The sequence below is a fragment of the Myotis brandtii genome, unplaced genomic scaffold (genome assembly GCF_000412655.1).
Source record: "Myotis brandtii unplaced genomic scaffold, ASM41265v1 scaffold50, whole genome shotgun sequence".
In the NCBI taxonomy this organism is placed as follows: Eukaryota; Metazoa; Chordata; class Mammalia; order Chiroptera; family Vespertilionidae; genus Myotis; species Myotis brandtii.
The window spans coordinates 1,034,566-1,059,982 of record NW_005369061.1 but is presented as its reverse complement, the minus strand read 5'-3'; the positions used below and the strand labels follow the sequence as shown (position 1 = coordinate 1,059,982).

General features: G+C 40.6%; 2 protein-coding genes across 2 annotated transcripts in view; one reads left to right on the top strand and one right to left on the bottom strand.

Annotated features, from left to right (window-relative positions):
* The first annotated feature begins 8,346 nt into the window (after positions 1-8,346).
* Positions 8,347-15,459, top strand: CRYBA1 (crystallin, beta A1). The gene is made up of 6 exons (XM_005876864.2): positions 8,347-8,397; positions 9,799-9,863; positions 11,178-11,296; positions 12,935-13,076; positions 14,600-14,742; positions 15,170-15,459. The coding sequence occupies exons 2-6, from the start codon at positions 9,819-9,821 to the stop codon at positions 15,315-15,317; spliced, it is 597 nt and encodes a 198-aa protein (XP_005876926.1). The 5' UTR covers positions 8,347-8,397; positions 9,799-9,818; the 3' UTR covers positions 15,318-15,459.
* A 666-nt stretch (positions 15,460-16,125) lies between these two features.
* The window catches only part of NUFIP2 (nuclear fragile X mental retardation protein interacting protein 2), a 30,443-nt gene continuing 21,151 nt past the window's right edge, over positions 16,126-25,417 (bottom strand). The window contains exon 4 of the mRNA XM_005876863.2: positions 16,126-24,565. Coding sequence (XP_005876925.1) covers positions 24,513-24,565 — 53 coding nt within the window. The 3' untranslated portion in view covers positions 16,126-24,512. The remainder of the gene's footprint in view (positions 24,566-25,417) is intronic.

The window sequence follows — 25,417 nt, the reverse complement described above, 5'->3', positions numbered from 1 at the left end:
ATGTTTCTCTCTCATCGATGTTTCTGACTCTCTATCCCTCTCCCTTCCTCTCTGTAAAAAATCAATAAAATATATATTTTTTTAAAAAGATTTCAAAAAACTTCTAGAAAGAAAAAAGTGTCTCATACAAAGGACCAGGAATCCAAATGGCATTGCACTTCTCAACAGCAATGCACCACCAAGGAGAAATGCCTTCCTAATTCCTAGGGAACTGGTACTCTATACCCAGCCAAACCTTCAATCAAATGTGACTGCACAATACATTTTTTCTCCCTTCCTCTCTGTAAAAAATCAATAAAATATATATTTTTTTAAAAAGATTTCAAAAAACTTCTAGAAAGAAAAAAGTGTCTCATACAAAGGACCAGGAATCCAAATGGCATTGCACTTCTCAACAGCAACATTGCACCAAGGAGAAATGCCTTCCTAATTCCTAGGGAACTGGTACTCTATACCCAGCCAAACCTTCAATCAAATGTGACTGCACAAAAATACATTTTTAGACATTTTGACCTTAAAAAATGTATTTCCATGTGTAATCAAGAAGATACTATTACAGAATGTGCTTTACCAAAACTATGAAAGAGAAAGACAGAGTCAACTCTGAACACAGCAGAGGGCATTAGAATGTCAGCAGCAAGAGAAGTTTCTGGGAAACACCTATGCAGCCGTGTAGAGAGAAAGTTCTTCAGCCTGGAGCAGAACAGGCCTCCTGAGGGCAGTCTGCAGGGGGAAAGACGGAGCTGATAGATGATGTGATAGGTATGAGCATGTAGAATACGGTCTTAAGAGGTATTTAATGAAGGTGCTGGAAAACAGAACCAATGGGGAAAAAAAAAACAAGGCAATTTTTAACTCCAGGAAAAGCAAAATTGGGTTCAAGAAAGGAAATGTTATGATATCTGGTAGTAAACAATATTTACAAAGTCACAGAAACAGGCTCAGTATGAGTTTAAGCAAAAGTTGTAATATACCTACAGGAGGTGGGGAGGGAAAGAGAGCTAGAATCCTATCTGCCAAGATAGGAAATCAGTACATAATGTCTAAAATCAATGAAAACCGGAAAACAGAGCTCAAAGAATTGAACACGGTAACCTCTAGGTAGCAGGGCTGCTGGGTTTGTAAAAAATATTTATGGTACATATTTTATGAACACATGAGTTCCTCATAAGTTATATATACTTTTGTAATAAAATATGGGGGTTTCTTCTTTAAGTACTATAGACAAGAAGGAGCTAATTGGTTATGAAGTTCCTGGGAAGGTGGAAGCATATGTTACCCAGGACAGGAAGTGGTGGACATCTGAGACTGGAGGTGAGGAGGTGAGGGTGGTGTGGAAACAGATAGTGTTGCAGGTACTGTAGGTTCCAGGGGCAGGAAGTTGTGGAAATCCATGCCTGATGAAACAGGATATAAGGTCTCCTGCTGGGAGGAAAGGGTATATGGGTGGGTGAGCACCATGAAGGCAGCAGTGAAGTAATACACGTATGCAATAGGATGTGAGCATGGAATTGTGGCTGAGACCAGAAACCAAAGCGAGTCATGTGCCAGGCCACTGTGCAGAAATCTCAAAGGAGGGGTTTGAGAATTGATGTGCTGGCCCTTAACCCTCCCTTCTTACCCCAAGAATATAAGGAGTCGGAGAGATTAGAGACAGGGCTATGAAGAGAACTTTTGGAGAAAGCTGTGCTGTGAACGCCCCACCCTTCAGGGAAAGGAGAGAAAGGGTCTCACCTCAAGGCGGAGGAGAAGGCTCCAAGGGGCCCACTTGGAGAGATTGCTGTGTGTCCCCAGCAGTTAGAAATCTAAAGGGCAGAAGTTGGGTTGGGCAACCACTGAGGGATGAGGCAAAACAGAGGAGGCTGAGTAAGAACCAGCCACACACCAGAATTTGCTGTGGCCAAGTACATGTGAGAGTTTCCAAAGGACCACAGGCGGGCCATGCCTCAGAGAGAGCTGGCGTGGGGCTGGAGTGGATTCAGTCCACGGGAACTCCGGAGGGTGGATGGGTCCTCAGCAGAGTGAAGCTAGAAGTAGATCACCAGGTGCCTCGGGGCTGCAGAAGGAACGGCAGCCACAGTGAAGACGCAGAGACCTGGGCCCAGGTTACTGCAGGCGGGGCTCCCCTGAGAACCAGGAAGTGCCCACGAGACAGGCAGCTTTGAAGAGTTGCCAGGCACAGTGCGGAGCCATCTCACCAAGGGACCATCAAGTAAGAAGCATTCTGCTCTCCTTCCTCTCCCATCCCCTCCAACCCTGGAAGGATCAGAAACCACCGACGAAGCAGGAGAAAGAAAAGAGTCCACTTCCCCGGGGTGCAGGCTTTCTGCCTAAAGCAGGTCCCATCTGGGGTCGAAAGGAGAGGACTTACCTTTCATTGGGAAAGTTTTGGTTACTGAACACTCAGTGCCCTGAACATTCTAATTGAAAACTGAGAGCGTCTTTTTGTGATTTAAAGTAACCATCCACTCATCCACTTTTATTCCCTAAAAGTGGGCAGAAAACAATCATGGGACTGCCCAAGTTTACATCCAGGGCAAGGGAGAGAAACCAGCCCCACTGAAGAAACAAGAGGGGCAGAGGAGGTGAAAACAACGTTGCATTCACAGCCGCTCCTGGGAGTCATGCTCGCTCACACAAGTGAAGGGTAAGGGTCTCCTCTACACAGTAAAGAATACAGATTTTGGTACCAAAAAAAGCGAGTTTGGCATCTGGCTCTGCTACTTTCTAGCTGTGTGACCTTGGGTAAGTAACATAAGCTCCCTGAGTCTGTAAAATAGGGTCCATGAAGCATATCTTATAGGTTTGGGGCAGATTAAATAAGATTTGGGAAAACACTTAGAAATGTATTGATTCTATTCTCCACTTTGTTACGGGATGTTGTGGGGTGGCTAGTGAGCCTGGGTGTGCCAGGGAAGGCTTTCTGAGGATGGTTGCTTTTTACACTGTCATCTCCAGAGGACAGAAGAGAAGCAGATTTGCAGAGGGGCAGCACAGAATACTCTAAACAAGGGTGGGAGGAGACTACGGTTGGCAGGTAAAACACGGAATGCCAAGTAATTTTTTACTATAAGGATTATTTTCTATTAAAAAAAAAGGTGGGTGGAGGTGGAGGAGGGTATAGGAGGGATAAATGGTGATGAAAAAAAAGAAAAGAAGAAGAAGAACATTCTGTAGTGTAAATGGAACCCATTTACACTACAAAATATTCATTGCTTATCTGGAATTCAAATTTAATTGAGTGCTCAAATTTAATTTTCATTTGCTAGATCTGGTCATTCTAAATGAGACGGAGTTGGACTGCTCCTCTGTAGTGGAGAGAGTGAGCTGAACAACATCACCCCGTAGGGTAAGTTCCATCCTCATCCCTATTTTTCTAAGAGTTCCAATTGGGAGGAAATGCAATATCAAGAAATTCAGTTAAAAAAAATGGGGGGAGGTGGAGGAGGGTAGAGGTGTGGCTCAGTGGTTGAGTATCCACCCATGAACCAGTTCAATTCCTGGTCAGGGCACAAGCCTGGGTTTCTGGCTCAATCCCTAGTAGGGGGCATGCAGGAGGCAGCAGATCAATGATTCTCCCTCATCATTGATGTTCCTATCTCTCTCCCCCTCTACCTTCCTCTCTCTGAAATCAATAAAACATATTTTAAAAAGAAAGAAAATCAGATTGAATTGCGTTGAAATGCCCTCACGCCAGTTACGTACAGAGGAAGCAGGCTAGGGAGGCTGGTCCCTCAGCACAACAGCACCCCATGCAGGTGGGCACCGTTTGTGCCTGGAGGCAGAGAAATGGATGACTGGAGACTCAAGATGCCTCCCAAGTTCTCTCCCAGTGCTTGTGCCTTGTCAGGAGCCCTAACCCTGGTTCTGTTGCTTGTTTAAAAGGGCAGCAAGGGACAGGGCAATAAAGGTCCCCAGAAGCCGCCCCTCATGGGGGAGGTAGGGGTGGCTGAATGCTGACAAGGCCCTTTGCTTTGTACCCATCCTGCTTATCCCCAAACAACAGAAGTGCTGCTCAGCTGCCTGGTCAGCCTCATTATGCTCTTGCCACAAAGTGCTGAGTCCAGCGGCTGTCCTGGCCCCATGACCTCACCCTCCCACACTGAGCCTCATCCTGTGAGGCTCCCTGGGCCCAGAGGCGAGGCCGGGGCATTCCATCCATCCATAAAATTCTGCGTCTCCACCATGCTTGACATGTAACCCTAGTGTGGAGGAGCCCAAGGTTCAAACCCACCATGTTCCATTTGAAAAGTCATCTCATTCACCTCCAAGTCTAACAGCCCATCCCACTGGACACCCAGTTGCCCCACCTGCTTGTGCAATGAGTGTGTGCACTGAGAACAGGGTTCAAAATCCACGTCCCCATGTGCTTTGGAAAATTAGACTGACAGAATGCACGGCTAAAACTTAATAAAGAAAAATATTGGAAACAAAGAACAACTGAACGAATGTGGTCTTTTCCAAATTCAAAGAAAACACTTTTTAATCTCATCATTTTTCTAAAGTTTTTGCTGCTTGCTCCCACGTGTGTCTATGAAAATCTGGAAGAAGATGATATCTGATCTGGACAATTACTACTGTAGTTACCCTTTACTGAGCTCTACCTGAGTACCTAATGCTGCCCTAAGTACCTTTATCTCCCTTCATCTGATGTCAGTGGGTCAGGTAGGTATTATTATCCTACTTTGTGTCAGAGGGACAGGGCTGCCCAGAGGAAAGAATATGGGCTTTGAGTCACATAGACATGCATTCAAGTCCCTGCTGGGTTTCCTGGCCCAGAACTTGGCCCCTCAGAACCTCAGTTAACTCATCCATAAAATGGGTGTTATAAGATCTACTTTTTGGAGTTGTTGTGAAGATTAAAGAGGCACCATCCGGTTCATAGTAAATGCTCAGTGAACTGTAGTTATTGTTATTATGGATAAACAGGAGAGAGCCAAACCCAGCTTGGGAGAAAGGATTACAAGGTGGTGGTTCCCTTCCTTCCCACTCCTGGGGTGGCTGTGTCCTGACTTTCCTGGGAAGAGACGGTGGTGGGGGCTGGAGGTAACCAACATGAGCAGGTGAAGCAACAGTTCCAGGCAATGTCAGAGGGGGAATCCTCTAGAACTTGGTTAAAAACCATATTGAGAGGGGGGGGGGGCAGGTGGTAACCAACATGAGCAGGTGAAGCAACAGTTCCAGGCAATGTCAGAGGGGGAATCCTCTAGAACTTGGTTAAAAACCATATTGAGGGAATATTTGAAAAACATCATGGTTAGCTCAGGACATCTGGTAATCCTTTCCCAACCTCCACGGATTTAAGGTAATTGAGGAAAGTGGAGAGAAGACAGGCCGGGGCTGTATATGACTCCGGGAATATTTGATGGATATTGGCAAATCGTTTGCACAGTAACCCCAAACCCCTTTGCCCCCATATACACACACAATAGTTTTGTGCATGTGTGTTCGGTCTTTTCAATCAAACATTAAAAAGCTCCACTGTTCTGTTGGCTCAAACAGTCTTCACTCTACTAACTCTTCAGTAGGGTATAAAGCTCCCACATTAAAATACTGAGAGTAGCCCTGGCCGGTTTGGCTCAGTGGATGGAGCGTCGGCCTGCGGACTGAAGGGTCCCAGGTTCGATTCCAGTCAGGGGCATGTACCTTGGTTGCGGGCACATCCCCAGTGGGAGGTGTGCGGGAGGCAGCTGATCGATGTTTCTCTCTCATCGATGTTTCTAACTCTCTGTCCCTCTCCCTTCCTCTCGGTAAAAAATTAATAAAATATTAAATAAAATAATAAAATACTGAGAGTATATGAAGCACAAACACAACACAAGCAAGTCAGTGTAGCCAGGGCCCAGCCACGGTGGCTCAGTGATTGGGCATTGACCTATGAACTAAGAGGTCAGGGTTCAATTCCTAGTCAGGGCACATGCCCAGATTGTGGGCTCAATCCCCAGTGTGGGGCATGCAGGAGGCAGCCATTGATGTTTCTATCTCTCTACCTCCCCCTCCTTTCTGAAATAAATAAAAATATATATATTTTTTTTAAAAAGTCAGTGTGGCCAGGGTAAATAAGAACTATATCATGGTTACCTCTGTGCCTATAGAGTCACAAAACCCCATCATAGGATTAATTTATTCAAGACATATTTATTGCCCAGGTTGGGTGGCTCAGTTGATTGGAGTGTCATCCCGTGCACCAAGGCAGATTCAATTCCTGCTCAGGGCACATACTTAGGTTGCAGGTTCAATCCCCTATCGGGGCACATACAGGAGGCAACCGATCGAAGTTTCTCCCTCATCTCTCTCTCTCTCCCTCCCTTCTTTCCTTCCTCTCCCTCTAAAATTAATAAAAACATATCCTCAGGTAAGGTTTAATTGAGCTAGGAGTCCTGCCCAGAGCTGCAGATGTACTGATGAACGAGACAGATGAAGCCCCTGCTTGAAGTCTCGTGAAAGAAGCAGATAATTGAGCAATCAGTTTTTTTATTTTCAAGAATACCTTTGATCATTTTGCTAGAAAATATGTTCACATTGTTCAAAACTCAAAAAGTACAGAAAGATATATAATGAAAAGTTCTGTTCTATACCTGAGCCCCAAGTGCCTCAGTTCCCCTCCTTGGAGCCCAATATTTCTAGTTTCTTAAGTAATTTCTACAGCGTGATCAATGCAATAATTGGAGAAGTACAGAGTTCCATGAGAGCACATTGCGGGAGTGCGTAAGCCAGTCCAGGGTTTAGGGAATGAATGAATGAATGAATGAATGAGCAAATAAGTGTTCCTCGAAGACCCCAATTCTGTGGAGGGAGAGAAGAAAAGGTGAGGAAGAACCACCAGCCATGGACCCTGACGCCTTAAGCCCTGCACAGCCACCAGCCGGCCAGAGATCATCCCCAATGCGACTCTGTCCCTTGCCGGCCATTGATCCCGACATCACCAACTTATTTAGCAGCAAAAACATCCTGGCGCAGTGCATCGTGCTTAGCATCAGGCCTGTCCATTTGGAATATTCTGCCCAAGTCTACAAATACTTGTGTACATACCAGAACTTGCCCCTTGAGCTTTGGTTCTGAGAACAGGGGACTCTGATGAACCTTGAGTCACAGGACGAAGAGTTGGCAGAGGGATTAGGAGAACTTCACTGGGAAAGGTTTCTTCTCTCCAATCAGGTTTTCTACAGTATCTGTCACCAGAAAGAGGGTAGGATAATAAGTAATAATAAACCAACAATGTATCTTCTTTTTTGGAGTTGAGAGAGGCTGAGTGACTTGCCCAAAGTCACCCAGACAGAAGCTGGGATTTGAACCTACATCTGCTGGGCTCCACTACACCTCACCCCTACTTCTCACAGTAGCTGAGGTGCTTAAACAATACATCCTCCCCTTCAGGGCTCCTGGGGAAGCCCATGAATCCCCTACACTACCCTCCTCAATTGTTCTGACCTTCCTGAGCAAAATCTTTTTACCCATTAGGGTACTTATTATAGTACCTTGGGCCTGTGAGACTGCCAAGGGCCGAAAGCAGTATATTAAAAATCTAAAAAGATAGCCCTAACCGGTTTGGCTCAGTGGATAGAGCATTAGCCTGCGGACTGAAGGGTCCCAGGTTCAACTCCGGTCAAGGGCATGTACCTTGGTTGCGGGCACATCCCCAGTAGGGAGTGTGCAGGAGGCAGCTGATCGATGTTTCTCTTTCATCGATGTTTCTAACTCTCTATCCCTCCCTTCCTCTCTGTAAAAAATCAATAAAATATATTTATAAACACACACTAAAAAGATGTATAGGCTCCAAATGTTTCAAAGAAGATTGCAAAACTAAAATGAATATTTAATAAAATAGCTACAGAGAGGCATGTCTACTAGTCAACCGTAATTGAATTTAACTCTTACATATTTATATATAAGTATATAGTATACAAAAAAGATTCCCAAGAACAGAGTGAACCATTTTTTTCTTAATAAAGTTCAGAATTAAAATAATCCTTCACATTTTTTAACCACAAAGACAAAAACTGTATTTCCTATCTGGGAAGTGAGGTGAGGTTTGATGTGTTGGATAGGACAGGGGTCTTAGGAAGGGCCTGGGGTGGCGCGAGGAGTCTGGAGAAGGACAGGGCCAAGCACTCACCTCCCAGCTGCTTTGCGATCACGACCACAGCAGCCACTGCCGCCAGCCTCACCCACAGCAGTGGGGCCTCTCTGCATTTCTGTTTCCCTCGTTTTAACAAAGGCCTGAGGGACCTCTGCCCAGCAGGCTGAGCCACCAAAGCTCTGGGGATCAGGGAGAACTAAGCAGAGGGAAAGGAGAGTGCTGACAGGGCAGAGGCTGCCAGCCTTCAGGGCTATAAAGGGCAGGGCCCCAGAGAAAGTGGCACCACACGGAGACCCAGACTGTGCATCGAGCGCTGGGTGAGTAAAGTCCTGAGGGACGCTCGGGCCCTTCCTTCCTTTCTCTTGCAGACACATGCCCAGGAGGGGACCTCATTTTCATGCCGTGTGTGGTCAGAGCCTCCTAGGATGGCTGGAGAAGAGTGGGGAACTCTGCGGGGAGGCAGCCGTCTCTTGCCACCCCAAAAGGAGTCACTAAGAAGGCAATAATCACTACCCTCGCCATCACAGCCGGGAGGAGGCATGGGGCTGCAATAAAAGACAGGCTCCTAGGGCATAGGGAGAAAGTAGAGGGGGCAGGAGCTTAGAAATGCTTATTCAGAAGTTCGGACTGGAAAGATATATCACAGAATCGACATGCATCAGCCCCTGGGCCCGATACTAGACAGAGGGAAGGGCCATGAATGGCTGTTCTGAGTGAAGAAACCTGACGCATAGCTGCCTGTCTTCTTTCTTCCTTCCCTCCCTCCCTCCCCTTCTTCTCCCTCCTTATCCTTCCCTTCTTTATTCTTCCTACCATCTTTTCTGTCTACCTAATCTCTGAGACTCAGTATCCTCATCTGCAAAATGGGGACAATGATAGTACTTACCTCACAGGCTGGTTGTGAAGATTGCATGTATTCATGCATGTAGAGCGTTTAGGACAGGGTCTGGCACAGAGTGAGCCATTATTAGGCGTTAGCTATTATTGTCCTCTTTTCTTCCTCACTTTCCTTCAGTAAGTTTTTTTCAACGGCACCCGTGTCCCCACACCCCCAACCTCCCAGTGCCCCAGCATGGACTCTGCTTGGTGCTGCAACTTGCCCTCAGGAGACGCAGGCCCTCCATTGAGATGTTCACCAGGACATAGTCAATAGGAGCACAGCTCAGTACTGTGACGAGCGCTAGAAATCAGGGAAGAAAGCAAGCCGCTGCGGGCTGGGGAGAGCAGCAAAGTCTCTCTGAGGAGCTGGGCAGGTTGAGAGACAGAGAAGTAGGGGGAATGGGAGCATGGCCATGTACAGCCAGTCAAGTCAGTTTGAGGGCTGTGAAGAGCTAGGTGAGGGTGAGACCACACACTGGTAATATGAGGGATCTGGACTAGATGGTTGCCAAGGAGTTTATATTAGGGTGTGAGACTGAGGCAATGCTGCCACCTGTAGGGGGTACCTGGAGGCTGGCAAGTGAACGAGAGCTACATTTATCAAGAGGTCACGATGCCTGTGCCAGGCTTTACCTGCACTATTGCTTCTAATCCTTACAATAACTCTGCCATAGAAGCTTTACTGATGGAAGACAACAGACTCAACTAGTGAGAGGCAGAGTCAGAATCCCATCCAAAGTCTTTCTGCTGGACTTCAAGCCTCCTTTACTCCCCACTCTGCTCCATCACCTCATCTCCATCCCAGATGCCATGTCATTGGCGTGTGTTCTGTCTTCCAGGAACCCTTCCAACCACCAAAATGGCTCAAACCAACCCCATGCCAGGGTCTGTGGGGCCATGGAAGGTAAGCCCTCCCCCATCGCATGGAAAAGTTCATAGGGGAAGGTCCAACCAAGGTCCAGATGCTTTTTCAGGAAGGATCGTTTAGGATGTCCCATTTGGACAGAAGGATGACCGTGGAAGCCCATGATGGGTGGGAGATAATACCTAGTTTTCTAGTTCAACTCCTCTCTGTGCCGCTAAAATCATCTTAAAGTTGAGCAGCCCAGAGTAGATTATGCCATGGAGAAACTGAGAGCCCAGAAGAGAGAGATTTGCCACCAGATCAAAAATAAGTTATAGGACCCAGGTCTTCTGACTCTCATCCTGAACTTGGTTGTGACTATTACCTGAAGTGGCTGATCCTCAGTCTGACCCTCTACCCTCTTCATTGGATCAACTTGAAGGCCAGTTCACAGCTTTGGGAGTTCGTTGTCCTCTAGCCAGGTTTAAGAATTCTCATTCAAGGTATGGAAAGGGTTCATTACAACTCTTTCTCTATACCTTAGGTTTCTATAGCATGTTTGGCTGGAGAACCTAAGTAATAATCCACAGGGAGCCCCTGGGCCTCCCAGAATCCTGGCTCCTGGGCCATATTTATGCAGGAAGCATAGTGAATAAGAGTCCTTGAGTCCTTGGTCTGTCTACTGGGCCAGTTATTGTTCCTAACAGACCATCCTATATAATAAAAGGCTAATATGCAAATCAACCAAACGGTGGAACTACTGGTCGCTATGATGCGCACTGACCTCCAGGGGGCAGACGCTCAATGCAGGAGCTGCCCCCAGTGGTCAGTGCACTCCCACAGTGGGAGCGCCGCTTAGCCAGAAGCTGGGCTCATGACTGGTGAGTGAAGCTGCGGTGGTGGGAGCCTCTCCCAATTCTGCAGCAGTGCTACCGAGCAGCGGCATGGCACCAGGCCCAGCTCTGGCTCCTCCCTGGCCGCCTGCTGCTTGGTGCACTGCTACATCCCTCAGGGGATGTCCAACTGCCAGTTTAGGCCTGATCCCCGAGGGGTCCTGGATTGCAAGAGGGCACAGGCCAGGCTGAGGGACCCCACCAAGTGCATGAATTATCGTGCACCGGGCCTCTAGTTCCTATCATAAACCAATCCCCCACACCTAATCCTTATCCTGGGCATGTGAACACCACCAACTAGTGGCATTAATTCAAACCCCTTCCTATCCTGTCTACACTGGAAGAGACCTCATCAGGCATCCTGGACTACAGCTAGTGATGGAAAACACAGGGTCACACATAAGCTACACTGTTAACCAGGACTCTTGTTTTTCCTGATGTACCACATTCTAGCTCTCTTTCCCATTCAATCTCATTTCAGATAACCATCTATGACCAGGAGAACTTCCAGGGCAAGAGGATGGAATTCACTAGCTCCTGCCCAAATGTCTCTGAGCGCAGTTTTGATAATGTCCGATCTCTCAAGGTGGAATGTGGCGCGTGAGTATGGACCTCAGCAGAACCTCAGGCTCCTTATTGCCAGTCCCCTAAGACTTGGGGCCATAAAGGTGGGAATTGGGGGGAAAAAATGTTCCCTGGACTCTACACATGTAATTTAGTAACTCAAAGCTAGAAGGTACATGAGGTTTTTAGTGGCTTGGTACTAGATTTGTGAGGTATTAAAGAAATATATAGACCTAGTCAGTTTGGCTCAGTGGATAGAGCGTCGGCCTATGGACTAAAGGGAGGATTTGTTCCAGTCAAGGGCACATACCTGGGTTCAGGCTCCATCCTGGTCGGGAGTGCATGCCGAAGGCAACCATCGATGTGTCTCTCTCACATCAATGTTTCTCTCTCTGTCTCTCCCCCTACCTTCTACTCTCTCTAAAAATCAGTGGAAAAATATCCTTGGGTGAGGATTAGAAAGATATATATATATATATAAATGGGTTGAGGCAGTGACAGTAATCAGATCTATGCTTCTGAACCCCATAGGCTGCTACCTAGGATTCCTTTCACAACAGCCCCAGGACCCTTGAGTTTTTCTTGCCTGCAGAAAATAGAAAACAGCCAAGCTGCAGCCTCTTTACAACCAACTCCCCTCCTGTATGTCCCAGAGAGAGAGCAGACATCACTAATTTCTCTGTGTAAAAAGGAACTCAACCACAGCACTTGAGAGTCATGTTGGTTCATATTTAGTCGTCCAGGAGTTTCTGGTTGATGGTTAATCTCTTCGGTGAGGAAGACCTTCACTTGTTTTGTCTTCTGACGCTTGGCAGGATAGTCAAGGCCTTTATCATCAGTTTGAAAACACATAAGGAAAGGACTCTCATTTGGCCTAGGCCCGTGGTCGGCAAACTGCGGCTTGCGAGCCACATGCGGCTCTTTGGCCCCTTGAGGGTGGCTCTTCCTAAGCCTTAGGAGTACCCTAATTAAGTTAATAACAATGTACCTACCTATATAGTTTAAGTTTAAAAAATTTGGCTCTCAAAAGAAATTTCAATTGTTGGACTGTTGATATTTGGCTCTGTTGACTAATGAGTTTGCTGACCACTGGTCTAGGCAGTTGCTCACAACCAAAATTGAGCTTTTTAACTTCTTAAAAGGAATAATACTTTAAGGTATTGTCAGTAACTGAAACCTGGTTGTGAAAATATGATCTGAGGGGTCTTATAAATAAGGTATGGGTATGCAACAGCAGGAGAAAGAACCCACGTAATCCATCAGTTGCCTGTTCAACCCTTTGCTTCCTTAGGAAGAAGCCAATAGGTTTGGCTGGAGCCAAAGCAATAGTCAGTCACTTTATCCTGAACCTGGAGCTCCAAGTAGAGAATAAGGTAACTAGGAAAGAAAGGAAATATAACTTTAGACTGACTTTGCTAATACACATTACTCAGGCAAGTGAAGTAGATCCTTTCAGTGGATAATCCCAAAATAAATGTTACATTTATAAACCTGCTTAGTGCGGCTGCCAGCTCACATCCCACCTCATGTGATAAATGTATTCTTTTGTATGGCTTTGTTAGAATTGGCTTGATATTTTACTCCACTATTAATATCTAAAACAAAAATGCCTTCTCCCTGAGGCCACGTAGACTCTGAACACCAGGAGCAAATGCCACTAATTGTCTTTGGCAGCTGGATTGGTTATGAGCATACCAGCTTCTGTGGGCAACAGTTTATCCTGGAGAGAGGAGAATACCCTCGCTGGGATGCCTGGAGTGGGAGCAATGCCTACCACATTGAGCGACTCATGTCCTTCCGCCCCATCTGTTCAGCTGTGAGTCTCTGAAATTTTTACTTCTGTGCCTGTGGGGAATGGGGCAAGAGAGAGTGCATATGGATTGACACACATGTTACTTCTCATCAGTTATGCTGAAATGTGGCAGGAAGAAAGAGAAAAGTAAAAGAAGAAAAACCACTGGTCTCTCTGTTCTAAGTTTGCCATTTGATTTTTATTTACTAGATAATAATTTCATTAAGCTAAAAGTAAATGCCTTCCTATTTATAGGTGGCAGGAAATGGATACTCAAGAGCCCAGATCTTCAAGTGCAGTGGGGTACTAGTAAGAGCCTTATAGCAAAAAAGTAAATCCTTAGCCAGTTAAAATTCAATCTGTATAACATTTTACCCAGAAACAGGGAAGTACTAACGTAACCTTTCAATAAGTGGGATAACTGAAGAAAGATAAATTTTCCAGTGTCTTTTACCTTTGATTCATAACCTTCTGGTTTCTAATACTAAGCATTATTCAATTCTGCATCAGACTAGGATACTTCCCACTCTTCGGGAGTTCAAGTAGACGCAGGATAATCTTCAACCATCTGTTGAAAATGATCCTTATGTTGGGAAGAGACTGGGCTACAACCTTTCCATTATTTGTCTATATCATGTGATTTTTTTCCTCATGATTTTAATTAATGATCTCACCTTAGTTTAAAATCCTACTGAAATTCAAGTAGTAAAGAAGGTAACCTAAAGTTATAGATCTAAAATATACTGCCTTATCTGGATGTTTGCATCTCACTTTAACTCTGCATTTTTCCTAAGTGTATACTCTGATGCGTTTTAAAAAATATGTACACCCAAGTAATCAATACCCTACTCAAATATAAAACAATTCCATCACCTCATAAAGTTCCTGGTGTCCCTTTCCAATCAATTGCTCCTCCCCAAGTTCTATCACCAGAGCTAATTTTGGCTGTTTTTGTACTTCATACAGGTTAGTCTTTGCATTAAGAAATGCTTGTGTAGTATTCACATCCCCTACTGGACTTTTAGATTATTTCCAACACCACGCACACACGTTTACTTTCCCTATTAATTTGTGGGATCTTTTTCCACATTAGTGAATATTAATCCCTTGATTGGCTGTGTGTTGCAAGTGTTTTTTTCCCTGTTGTTATATTTTCATTAGTCTTTTGTTGTTTCAAAGTATAGTACCAGTTATTTATACATTTCAAATGTTACTAGAGGTCCGGTGCACGAAATTTGTGCAAAGGGGCTCAGCCCTCGCAGCCCTGGCTTTGTCTGGAAGGTTGTCCTGAAGGACGTCTGGAAGGCTGTTCAGCTGTCCGGTCTAATTAGCATATTATGCTTTTATTATTATAGATGGTATTAAACTGGATTAAACAGGATTATGGGTAAATTTTTTCTTATAAAAAACTGCCTGAAATATTTTGACCTCAATGATCATGTACTTCTTTGTGTAAACCAGGAGTGTTTTTTGAAAAATATGGTAATTACAAAATTAAGATAGCCGTAACACTAGTACTAAACTTTAAAAAAAATTTTGGATTACAGAATCATAAGGAGTCCAAAATTACCATCTTTGAGAAAGAAAACTTTATTGGACGCCAATGGGAGATCTGTGATGACTACCCCTCTTTGCAAGCCATGGGTTGGTTCAACAACGAAGTTGGTTCCATGAAGATACAATGTGGGGCGTAAGTGCAAAAACAGTGTTGGAGCACATTTCAAAGTAACTCTCGCAGCTGTAAATCTTGAGACTATTAACATAGCAGTGATTGTGTCTTATCAAATTTCATATATTGGCATCATATTGGTATGGCTGTAACAGTCTAGTTATTTACAATTTTGAACCTCAAAATCTTGGTACCAACTTCAGGTCAGTTTTTTTCTTTCCCTGAGACTCCCCTAGAGTCTGTGGAATCATTTGTTGATTACTCATACCTTTTTTCATGATCAAGGTTAATTTTTAATTAAGTATAGCCATTACTTACAAATGGCGCCTGACATTTTCTAGGCCTAAAAGTATTCCATACCAATTGTGTTGAGGAAAGAGGCTGTTTTGAAGTATTGACCAATTCCTAATTAGGTTTTAATAGGCCAATGTGCTTTTGGATTTTCTAGCTGGGTTTGCTACCAGTATCCTGGGTACCGTGGCTATCAGTATATCTTGGAATGTGACCATCATGGAGGAGACTATAAACACCGGAGAGAGTGGGGTTCTCATGCCCAGACTTCCCAGATTCAATCAATTCGCCGTATCCAACAGTAGTGGATTAGAAGCTCCAAGAGAATTCCTCAAGCATGAGACAACCTTGCTAAGCAATCTAGAATGAGCTTTATGTTCTGTTCACAGACACTGCTTACAAATGTTAGCTGCTGAAATCCACAATAAATGTCATTTAAAAAATGAATTAACTAGCATGCTTTATATAAATCACACTTAAATGGCTGCAAACTTTTAGAAACAAGTTTCTATAAAATCCCGGATTTCCTTCTGTGTCCTTGGAAGTCACTTACCAGCCCAACCACAATTATTCCCCATGTCAAATAACATTCAAGCATATAACCCAAACATACCAGTCTATGCAGTGACAAACACACTTTTGGTAAATGTTTCTGCATATTTTCTCATCCCCTACCCTAATAATGTTGATGTCAGCAGTGATTTTTTTTTCAACTTGGTGACAAATCAATGCTAAACAAACTTAGGAAATTTCTTAAATAATGCATTAACATATATTTCTACATAAAGTTATGAATAAATCCAGTCTTGGCAGCTTATTTTGGTTGCTTAATTGCTTAGCTCAATTTTGGTTTCATACTTTAAGGCTCAATGTCATGCAAAAAGGCAGGACAGCTGTCCTCACAGCTGATTTTTCAGTAAACATGCCATTTTTAAGCACCTTAATAATCTGGATGATTTTTAAAAATGCCATGACATAAGACCACAGTACATTTAAGACTTAAGTTTGTACATTTCATCTTTTGGAAATATATCATCAATGTCACAATATCAACTTAGTTTTCAGTAATTTTTGTTAATTAAAGCACACAAAATATAACACAAACACCTCAGAAAACTTTAAAATTTTTTTATTCAACCATGTACACTTATTGTCTCTTAATTGGATCTACAAAGTTCTCAAGTTTTTTTCTGATAAAATAAGTAAATCTTGGTATGGATGTAGAGTGTTTGTAATTTATATTTTTAAAACACTGAACATGAAGTAAGACATCAATAAAGGAAGATCATTACGTAACTGACACTTCTTCAGAATCCATATCAGAAACAGCTATGGCAAATACCTAAGCATTTAGCAAAAGGATAAATTTCTGGCCACTATTCTTTTACCTAGAAAAGGCCTATCTTTTTGACTGGGCAAAACAAACAGTGAAAACAAAAATTGGGAGAAGGAAAACATCCTCTAATATAACTGTAGTTCACTAATTATCCTTTCCCCCAGATTGAGGTAACTCAGCTCCTAAATGATGACGCACACAAGACTGAACATAAGTGAACTACTGACAGATGCTGAGAAGCCAGAGCCATCTAAGATGATGCTACACTCCTGCATTTATGCCTTCTGAGGCCATGCATTATCGGCCACCTTTTGAGTCTTGACTAGTAGACTTCGTTTCTGTCACTTTCAGTGAAGATACAGAAGGGTTCTGCTGTGTTTTCAAAGTCAACAATAATACATCAAGAGCACACTTGATGACAGAGAAGTAACGTTCTTCTATACATAATTAAAACTATAAAACAAGGATTTCTTTTGTATCTAGAAGCATGGGGAAAATACCATTAGTATTATCTTCTACTTAAACTTATTAGCCTCTTCTACAAAGGTCCTGGAGAGATTACAAAACAATCTTTTGAAAGATGACTGACAAAACCTGGCCAGTAAATCTACACAATCTTTTAAGTACACATACATGTGAAATAAAGCTATTTATTTAGTACATGCAGACTGCAGCAATTTAACCAAATTCTAAACTTGTTCTAATCAGCTTGGATAATTTTAAAAAGATACACATTATCTTTAAAACAACCTGTGCTTAGATATTTAAGCAAGATAATGATTCTAATTTCAAGTCAATCATTCATTCATTAAGCCAAATTTATGCTAGTCATAAAGGTAATAGGTCATCCTACACCTTTAAACCAGGTTTAAGTCATAAAATTATCACAGAACTCCATGTGGCATAAGATCCTTCCTTCATTTCAGTTTGAATTACTTCCCATTTTTATTTGATCAAATAAACCAAAAATTTCACTGAGGAAGTAAGAGCATCCAACAGTTTATACAACTGATAAAAATGCCCTGTTTCAAGAAAAGCCCTTTAGTAGATACAAGTCAAGCTCTCATTTAAAACTGAAGTTTACTAAAACAGGTGCCAGTTTTCCTCTCTTTTGCTTCTACTGATAAGCTAGCCCAGTACTATAATTTTGAGCCATGTTTCTAAAGATGGTGAAGCTAAGAACAGCAAAGTAATAAGGATAAGTCACTTTGGGTAATGACACACAAATTAAAATTCAAAACATGTGCATAGCTTTATTCATCTACTTAGATCTAACCTTTTCATGGAGCTTCGGCAAAATTCGAGTGTGCAAAATGCATTTCTAAAACGTAATGCAAGCAAAGCTTTTCACATTTACACTGGCAAGAAATACAGAGAAACTAACAAGTCACATCAGGGAGAGTTTTTTTAATGACAAGAATTGCACAGTTCATTATTTTGAGACAATTGTTGCAGACATAAGTATTTAAATTTTTCTAAGCAAGGTGCTTTAACAGTAAAAAAATTTTAAAGTTGGAAAGAGCCAATAACTTGGATCATAGCTCACATAGAATTCCAAATTAAAGCGGACTGTTATCTCCCTAGATTTTTCAAACAATGCTTTTTATAACACTTTTTTTTAAAATAACACTAAAGGAAACAGCAAGCTGAAACTTTTCAAAGCACACAAGAAATGGTGTCATCACATTACTCGAAGAAGGTGCTAAGGAAGGAGGGAAAGGGAGTGAAGAGTTCTTTTACTATTTCCCACTACAGAACAGCCACTAACAGACTAAGAACAAACAAAAGAAACAATAAAAGTAAATTAAATCACTTCCCCAGTTTATAAAATAGTTCCAGTTTGTGACAAGATCTATAACTTTAAACAGAGAGCACCAGTTGGGCAATAGAATGAGCATTTCATACTGCATAAAAATTAGTGAGGTGGTAAGAACCATCAACCATCTCAGGCATTACTACATGGCCTTTCCAATTTATTTATTTTTTAATACACATGCAAGGCACATTGATATAAAAATAGATCTCTGGCCAAGAAATATATTAAATAAGCAAATTAAAATTTGGCTTTGCAATATTGGCAACATCAAAATATAACCAGATAGCTTTGGACCACATATCTTTCTCATATTCCTCCACCCCATTTGGTGTTTTTTCCTCCTATTTTGGGTTCAATCTTCAAGTTTGGGTATGTGCTTGAGAAATGACTTTTCTCTTGTCAAGTAGCATTCCTACTATACTTGTTTATCTTTGCCAAGTAAAAATATACTAGAGAAGCAGAATAGTTGGGAGTTCTAATTGATTTAATTAAACTAAATCGACTGGCACAGGGCAGCCTTATTTCTCTTCTGTATACAAACAAAAAAATTAAGTCCTCAGCTCATATAGTAGACATTTTCTTTCTAAAAGAGAAATCAGCAACAAACCGATACTACTCCCCTTAAGCCATTCTTCCTAAATCCTCCTTTTGAGGCAGAGAGAGGAAATAATAGAAACAAAACTAAGTTTAAAGGATTTTTCAGTAGTAGAAGACATTTTAAGGCCAAAAAGTGTAATACTAACAGAATTTTTCTTTTCCTACGTTATTGTCCTTCATAGGCCAATACCACAAAGTTAATTGTACTGATTCCCTCCCAAAGAGAATTTTAAAATTCATTCACTTTTGTTACTGGCTGTGCTACAGGAAAGGTATCAAAACAACCTATAAAGGTATGGTATGTTGTAATGTAAAAAGTGCATCACATTTTTGATTTTCAGTTTCTCATAGCAGCAGCAGGATTAATCCGAGACAGATAAACAGTTGTATTTTCATTCTAAAAATGCAACATACCTAATGAAATGTATTCAAGATCATGAAAGGATCCTCCTCTTCAAGGATAAATGAAACAGAGTAATAATAGACAAACAGGGGCAAACTAGAGGCATTCATTCATATTTACATATTAAAATCATTTTAACACCAAATCTTTATATCTAGCAAAAGAAATATTTTAAAAATAAAGCAGACATTACTAAAGCAGTATCCATTTTTGGAGCCTTTGTTTAGCACCTGAGGAAAAAGGGTATATGGAAAGCTATATAATTTACCTCAAGTTGGTTTATTGGTCTGTGGAGTAAAACTGATATACAATGAAAGGGATACTGCACTGGGAAAAAACACATTTGTAACTATTTTAATAAGGCTGTAGAAAAGGGATACTGCAGTATTATAAAATGGCTTTAAAACTCTGGACATACACAATTGTATGGATAAATAGGGAAGTCTGAATCAGCAATCCCATCACATGTGAGGATGGCTGTTCCATAGGCTTCTAGCCAATAACTGCTGACACTCCCAGTAATGCAAAATCAACATACCACTCATGCTTCACTGGGTGTTTTTATTATGCATACAACTTGAAACACTATTTATTCATAAGACTCTTGAGTAGCAAAACTGTGAAGTTTAATTTAAAACACATTAAAGCACTGCTTTTGAGTGGAGCCAATGATTCATCATTTAAAAAACCAACATAGGGTGGTCCTGTTTCTCACATCTGAACAGATGTAAGTATATTAAAAAAAGAAACAACACATTTTATGATACTTAAAGCAAAAGCCCATCTTTTTCACCATAAAAGAATCCTGGTGCCTGTTAATTACATTAATAAAAATAACATCAATATTAAGAACTGATAACCTATGTGTCTCTGCAAACTTTGAGCAGCTATACTTCTAGTCTTGTCCTTTGCCCATCCCCTTTAAACAAATATGTATACTTTGGGAAGTTAAGCAAATCCTACCCTTTCTTTTAAAATTCAGCAGTACTACCTAGGACTTAAGAGACAATGCTTGATTAGAATCTAATTCAACTGGTGCAGGCCAACAGACCTATTATAAAAACTATTGTCCAAATGTGTGTTTTTCCCACAATAGTGTCTGTTTTGCAGTTAGCATAGGTATACAAGAGGGATCATGTTATTTGAGAATATGGTCCAGTGGCATAACTACACTCATAATCCTTGTAAATGAGACTTTTAATCTATTTCTCTAAAGAAAGCCTTGAAAGAATGACTCCTTATTTAGTGGAATTTAGAATCAAGTGCAGTCCTCTTACAGATTTCTTTGCCTGTGGCCTTTTGGTATGTGACATACAATTTCACACTAAATGGCTTTTTCATGTTTGAAAAGGTGTACAGCAAAAGATAAACCATTGTTAGATCCCTCTAATTAGGTTAGCAACAAACCTCATGACTAAGGATGAAACCACCACTGCTATGTACTGCTTTGTGAATAAACACATTTGTATTGTGGACAATGTTCATAATTGAGGTTTGCAATACCTTCCCTAGAAACTGTTATTTGAAGAAAACAATGCAGCACTTCTTTCCTTTATAAAGCTTTTATAGATTCTGAGTGATCACTAGGTAAGCAGGTGATTAACAACAAAATTCTAAAATGGAATCTTTCCAGCCATTTATTTCAAGAAAAAAACTATTTGGCATTAACAAATTCCTAGTTATTTTCTATGGCCTCCTCAAAGGCAGAGGAGAAAGGGCTAACTACAGATGCTGTAAATACACTTTATGTGAAAGTTCATTACTAGGAGGTCAGAGGAAAGGCTATGCAATTATCTTCAGTTCAGCAAAGTGGGAGTGAATAAAGAGAAAGATAAACACACCCTGTCTTTTGTGGGGAGGGGGAATTATTCAAGACATCTACAAGAGAGTGGTATGTGACACAAAAGCCTACAATCAAGACAGATTTAAAAAGAAATCTTCACCCATAATTAGTATCTTCATAGCTATTAAAAAAATAGGTCATGATTTCATTCTTAGTGCCATTTTTCAAACACTACCCCTTAAAGGATTAAAACCACCTGACTTTATTCTGTAATGAAAACAAATGGCACAAAATAAATAGAAGTTCATTCTCTGAATACTAATGTCTTACACACACTTGTTTACTAACTTTTAATATCTCCTTCTTTCCCTCACACACACACAAGCAGTACACACACACACACACACACACACACACACACACACACACACACACACCCCCCATTTGCAGTCTTTATAATGGAGGGATGTTAAAAATCCCCTCTAGACTGTATTTGGTTTATGCTACAGTACTAATACTCTGAGTTGAAGGAAAATTCTTTATACCAAACAATAACACATTAATGTTATTTAAATGTGCTAAATTAATCACAGCTGAAGTTTTTTTAGAAGCTTACACAAAAATAATGAGAAAACAGATCAACTCTTAAGATTTTTTTTTTTTAATAAGTGCTCTGTAAGGAATTGTGTGAGGACCTAAGGAGAAAGATTGCGACAAGTAGAGAGTTAAGTGTTACCAAACAGCACAAAGGAAATTTGTCCCAAAGTCCTGCTTGTACCTAAGCAATTAAGTCCATTAACCCAATGCCCCCAAAATACTGACAGTTAATATGATGGGGCACTAGGGTTACCAGAAGGTTAAGAGATATTTCTAACTATATACCTCTAACCATATACTCAAGGAAATTTCAGTGAAATCAAAGTGAAATGTTGCATTGTCTCGTTTAGATGTGAGACTCTGAAAAACCTTTGGACAAACAGAGAAGGGATACATTCTCTTTTTGGCTTCTCTAAACATGGAGGCCTGAGGGATATGGAAGGGAAGTAGGAAAGCAACAACTTTCTAGAAATATTTTATAAGTGTTGCTTCTAAATTTAAAAGCCCAATTCAGATGGGGGCTGGTTTGGGATTTTTTTTTTCTTTTTAAATGTATATTAATTCAACCTCTGTATGTCACAAACCCAGAAAGTTTCCTGTGAGTTGTGACAAAAGAGCTTTAAAATTCCAGGCAAGCAAAATGGAAATTAAAAAAAAAGGAAGGGGACATGGGAGGGTGGGGGTGGAATCTGGCCCTAAGGCGACAAGTGGTTACACAAGGCAATTGAACACACAGCAGAACTTTAAAACCTGTAAAACAAACTGGAGCCTTTTTTCCTTTAATCAACCTTATATAGTTTTTTAAAAAAACTTTTTGAAAATTTTTATTAAAAAAAGAACACAAAAACACAGACTTCTTTCACTTCATTGCATTTCCAGTTTGTTCAATGCTTTAAAGCTCAAGGATGCTTCTGCTTTCAATTGTACATGGGCTTGAAGCATCCTAGCTTTTGGCAAGCAGGCAGGAGACTCAACAAAAATCAAAATGGGAACAAGGCAGACTAAATGCAGGGCACATCTGTAAACATATTATACATTTAAAAATTACAATATCAGTAAAAGTGATACAGTTTACAGGTGAAATGAAACTATCTGAAACTGGCCTATCACAAGTTTCTGAACCTGGACTGATACAATAAGTTATTATATATATATATGTATATATGTACACACACACACACACATATATATATATATATATATTATGTATAAAAAGTTTTGTTTACATCAAGTGGAATTGGCAATCCATGCTTATACTTTTAAAATCTAAGCAGGGCAGAAATCCAGACTATAAAGATATTTATTCTATGTTGAGTCCAATAGCTTCTTTCAAAAATTACTTGTTAAAAGCCTCAAATAGTCAACAAAACAAGAAAACTCATCCATACTACAGTCGCTCAAAACTGGACATTTCTTAAGCAACAGGGTTGAGCAAAAGTAGCTGCTTTCTCCCTGAACACCCCAGGGTATCCAGTCTACTTTTATTAGAAGACTACACCTCTCTATAGAAATGCCCTGCTATTTTAACCTGTATCTGACATACATGGATATACTAATTTCTGTGTGTGTAATGTGATGCTATATCAGGCCAGAGAACTTGTTTTTATGCCACTAACATCACCCAATCTTAAATTGGACCCTTTGTTTCTGCACACACAAAAAAACTTATTTTAGCATGCTATATACAAGCTGCAGTGCAACAAGATGGCAATGTGATAAGACAGGGTCAATGCTCTTCTCTGCCCAAAAGAAAATTTCCAGAGTTTCACATTATTTTCCTTAAAAAACCCATTTTGCTCTAGTAATAAAATATATTTATTAAGATATAATTAGAAAGCTAATAAGCTCAGAAGTATAATTTGCATGAAAACACATCTCCTATTGGCAGGGTTTATCTCCTCTCTGGCTAAAAACATTAAAAGTTTTAGTTTCCATGGAATTTTTTCTTCCCTTTAGGATATTTCTGAGAAATTAAAAGAATTTACAAAAAGGTACAGAAGTTTCTCTTTAGATGTTTGATGAAAAACAAGGAAAACAGCACATTTAGTGTTAGTGACAGAGAGCAAGTCTGGAGCACCTACAGTTGAAAAGCAGAATATATTTTTGCTCCCACTTATATAATTACATTAAAAGATGGGCACAGGAGTATTTTTTTATATTAAATATCTAAAGCCAATTGTTATGTTACTTTTCTTTAAATGACACTCATGGATTCTTCACTTGTTAAAGTCCAATATGTAACTAAAGCCAAGTGAACTATGTACCACCAACTATTCCAGAACTGTAAAACTTCAATGCCCTCCCCTAACCCCACCCAACAAAAAAAATAAAAGAAAGAAAATATTTCCCCAACACCCCACAGAGGCTGCTTAACTCCTGGCAAGACATGCAAATCATACTCGCTAAAAAAATACACTCCTGCAAACTTCAAGGCATTTATCCAGCATTCTTGCAGGGCTCAAAGCATAACCAAAAGATTAAGGGAGGAGTGGGAGAAAATGTTGACTCATTCTGGGTTTCCTGTGATTAGTGTATCACTTTAGTCACAGAATAAGATACAGAGATCTTTTAAGTGGATCTGCTTTTCCAGTGGGTCATTTGTTGCCCAATTGATGACAGCAGGAACTTTAGAACCACAAGTCTGTATTCATTAATTACTTGCATTCACACTTAAAAACAAAAACTAACATAAGAAAAAAGAAAAAAAACTATTCAGTACCGGAGATTAAATAACCATGTGTTGTCTCTTGAAATAAATTTGATTCCTTAAGAAAAAAAGAAAACGATAGCCAAAATAATAATTTTATTAGAAAGATATATGTATATATATATATTTGTATATATTATCCTGTGATTCTACTTATGGTTCCTCTGCTGCGTTGAAGATCTAGGAGCATAAAAGCCTTGTGTCCCCCATGAACAGTGGCTCTAATGCTGCAGAAAGGTTACAAATAGGCAGTCTGGTCCTTCATTGATCTGGACTATCCATGGCTTCATTGTAAGTGATTATCCTTTTGGGATCTGGAGGGAAGGTTAAAAAAGAAATACATAAATAAAAATAAGGTTTGGAATCCTCAAATGGCCATGTTCCAATAACAAATCCAAAATAAACATCATCATTTAAACTGCACCTCCTTTTAATGAAAATACAATTTAAAGACCATTTCCTATTTGTATTAACACGTGCATGATCCATTTTTCTCTGCCTAATAGCTCAGCATCCTAATGGTTTCCAGCAACAGAGTTGTCAAGCCAATGCAAACCTCAACTCTTACATATGCGAGTCGAGCTCACTAACAAGGGATTTCTTTATGTGTTTTTCCTGATTATAAAAGTAGTATATTAGAAAAAAGCAGGCCAAAACAAACAAAAATCTTAAATTGTCAATAACCCAATACTAAAATTCTTGGATTTCTTTTCTTTTGTTCACAGAATAATGAAGTCAAATTTTATTTTAACCAGTGTGGATTGTCTATAGTTAGAAATTGTTCAAGTAACACCTACCACCAAAAACTTCAAGATAAGCTGGTTGCGTCCTAATCATAACTTATTTCTTCCTTTTATTTCCCATAGCACAACTAGCCTTTTTTCTCAAAAACAGCAAAAGTCTATGGATCTGCTGGGTTCAAAGTATAAAACAGTCAGAATATGTCTGGCCAAGATGCCAGTGTTATTTTAAATTCCTATTATATAGCTGTATGTCCCCCTCTTTTGAGAGACAATGATTTTATTACATATTATTTCTACCTATCACAAGAACTTTTTATAAAAAAGTATATATGCTTTAATAAAAAATAGAAAACAATAAAACTTGTCACCTAATGGGAAAGTATAAAGACCTGAAAATAATACCGAAAAACTCAAGTTCCCCTC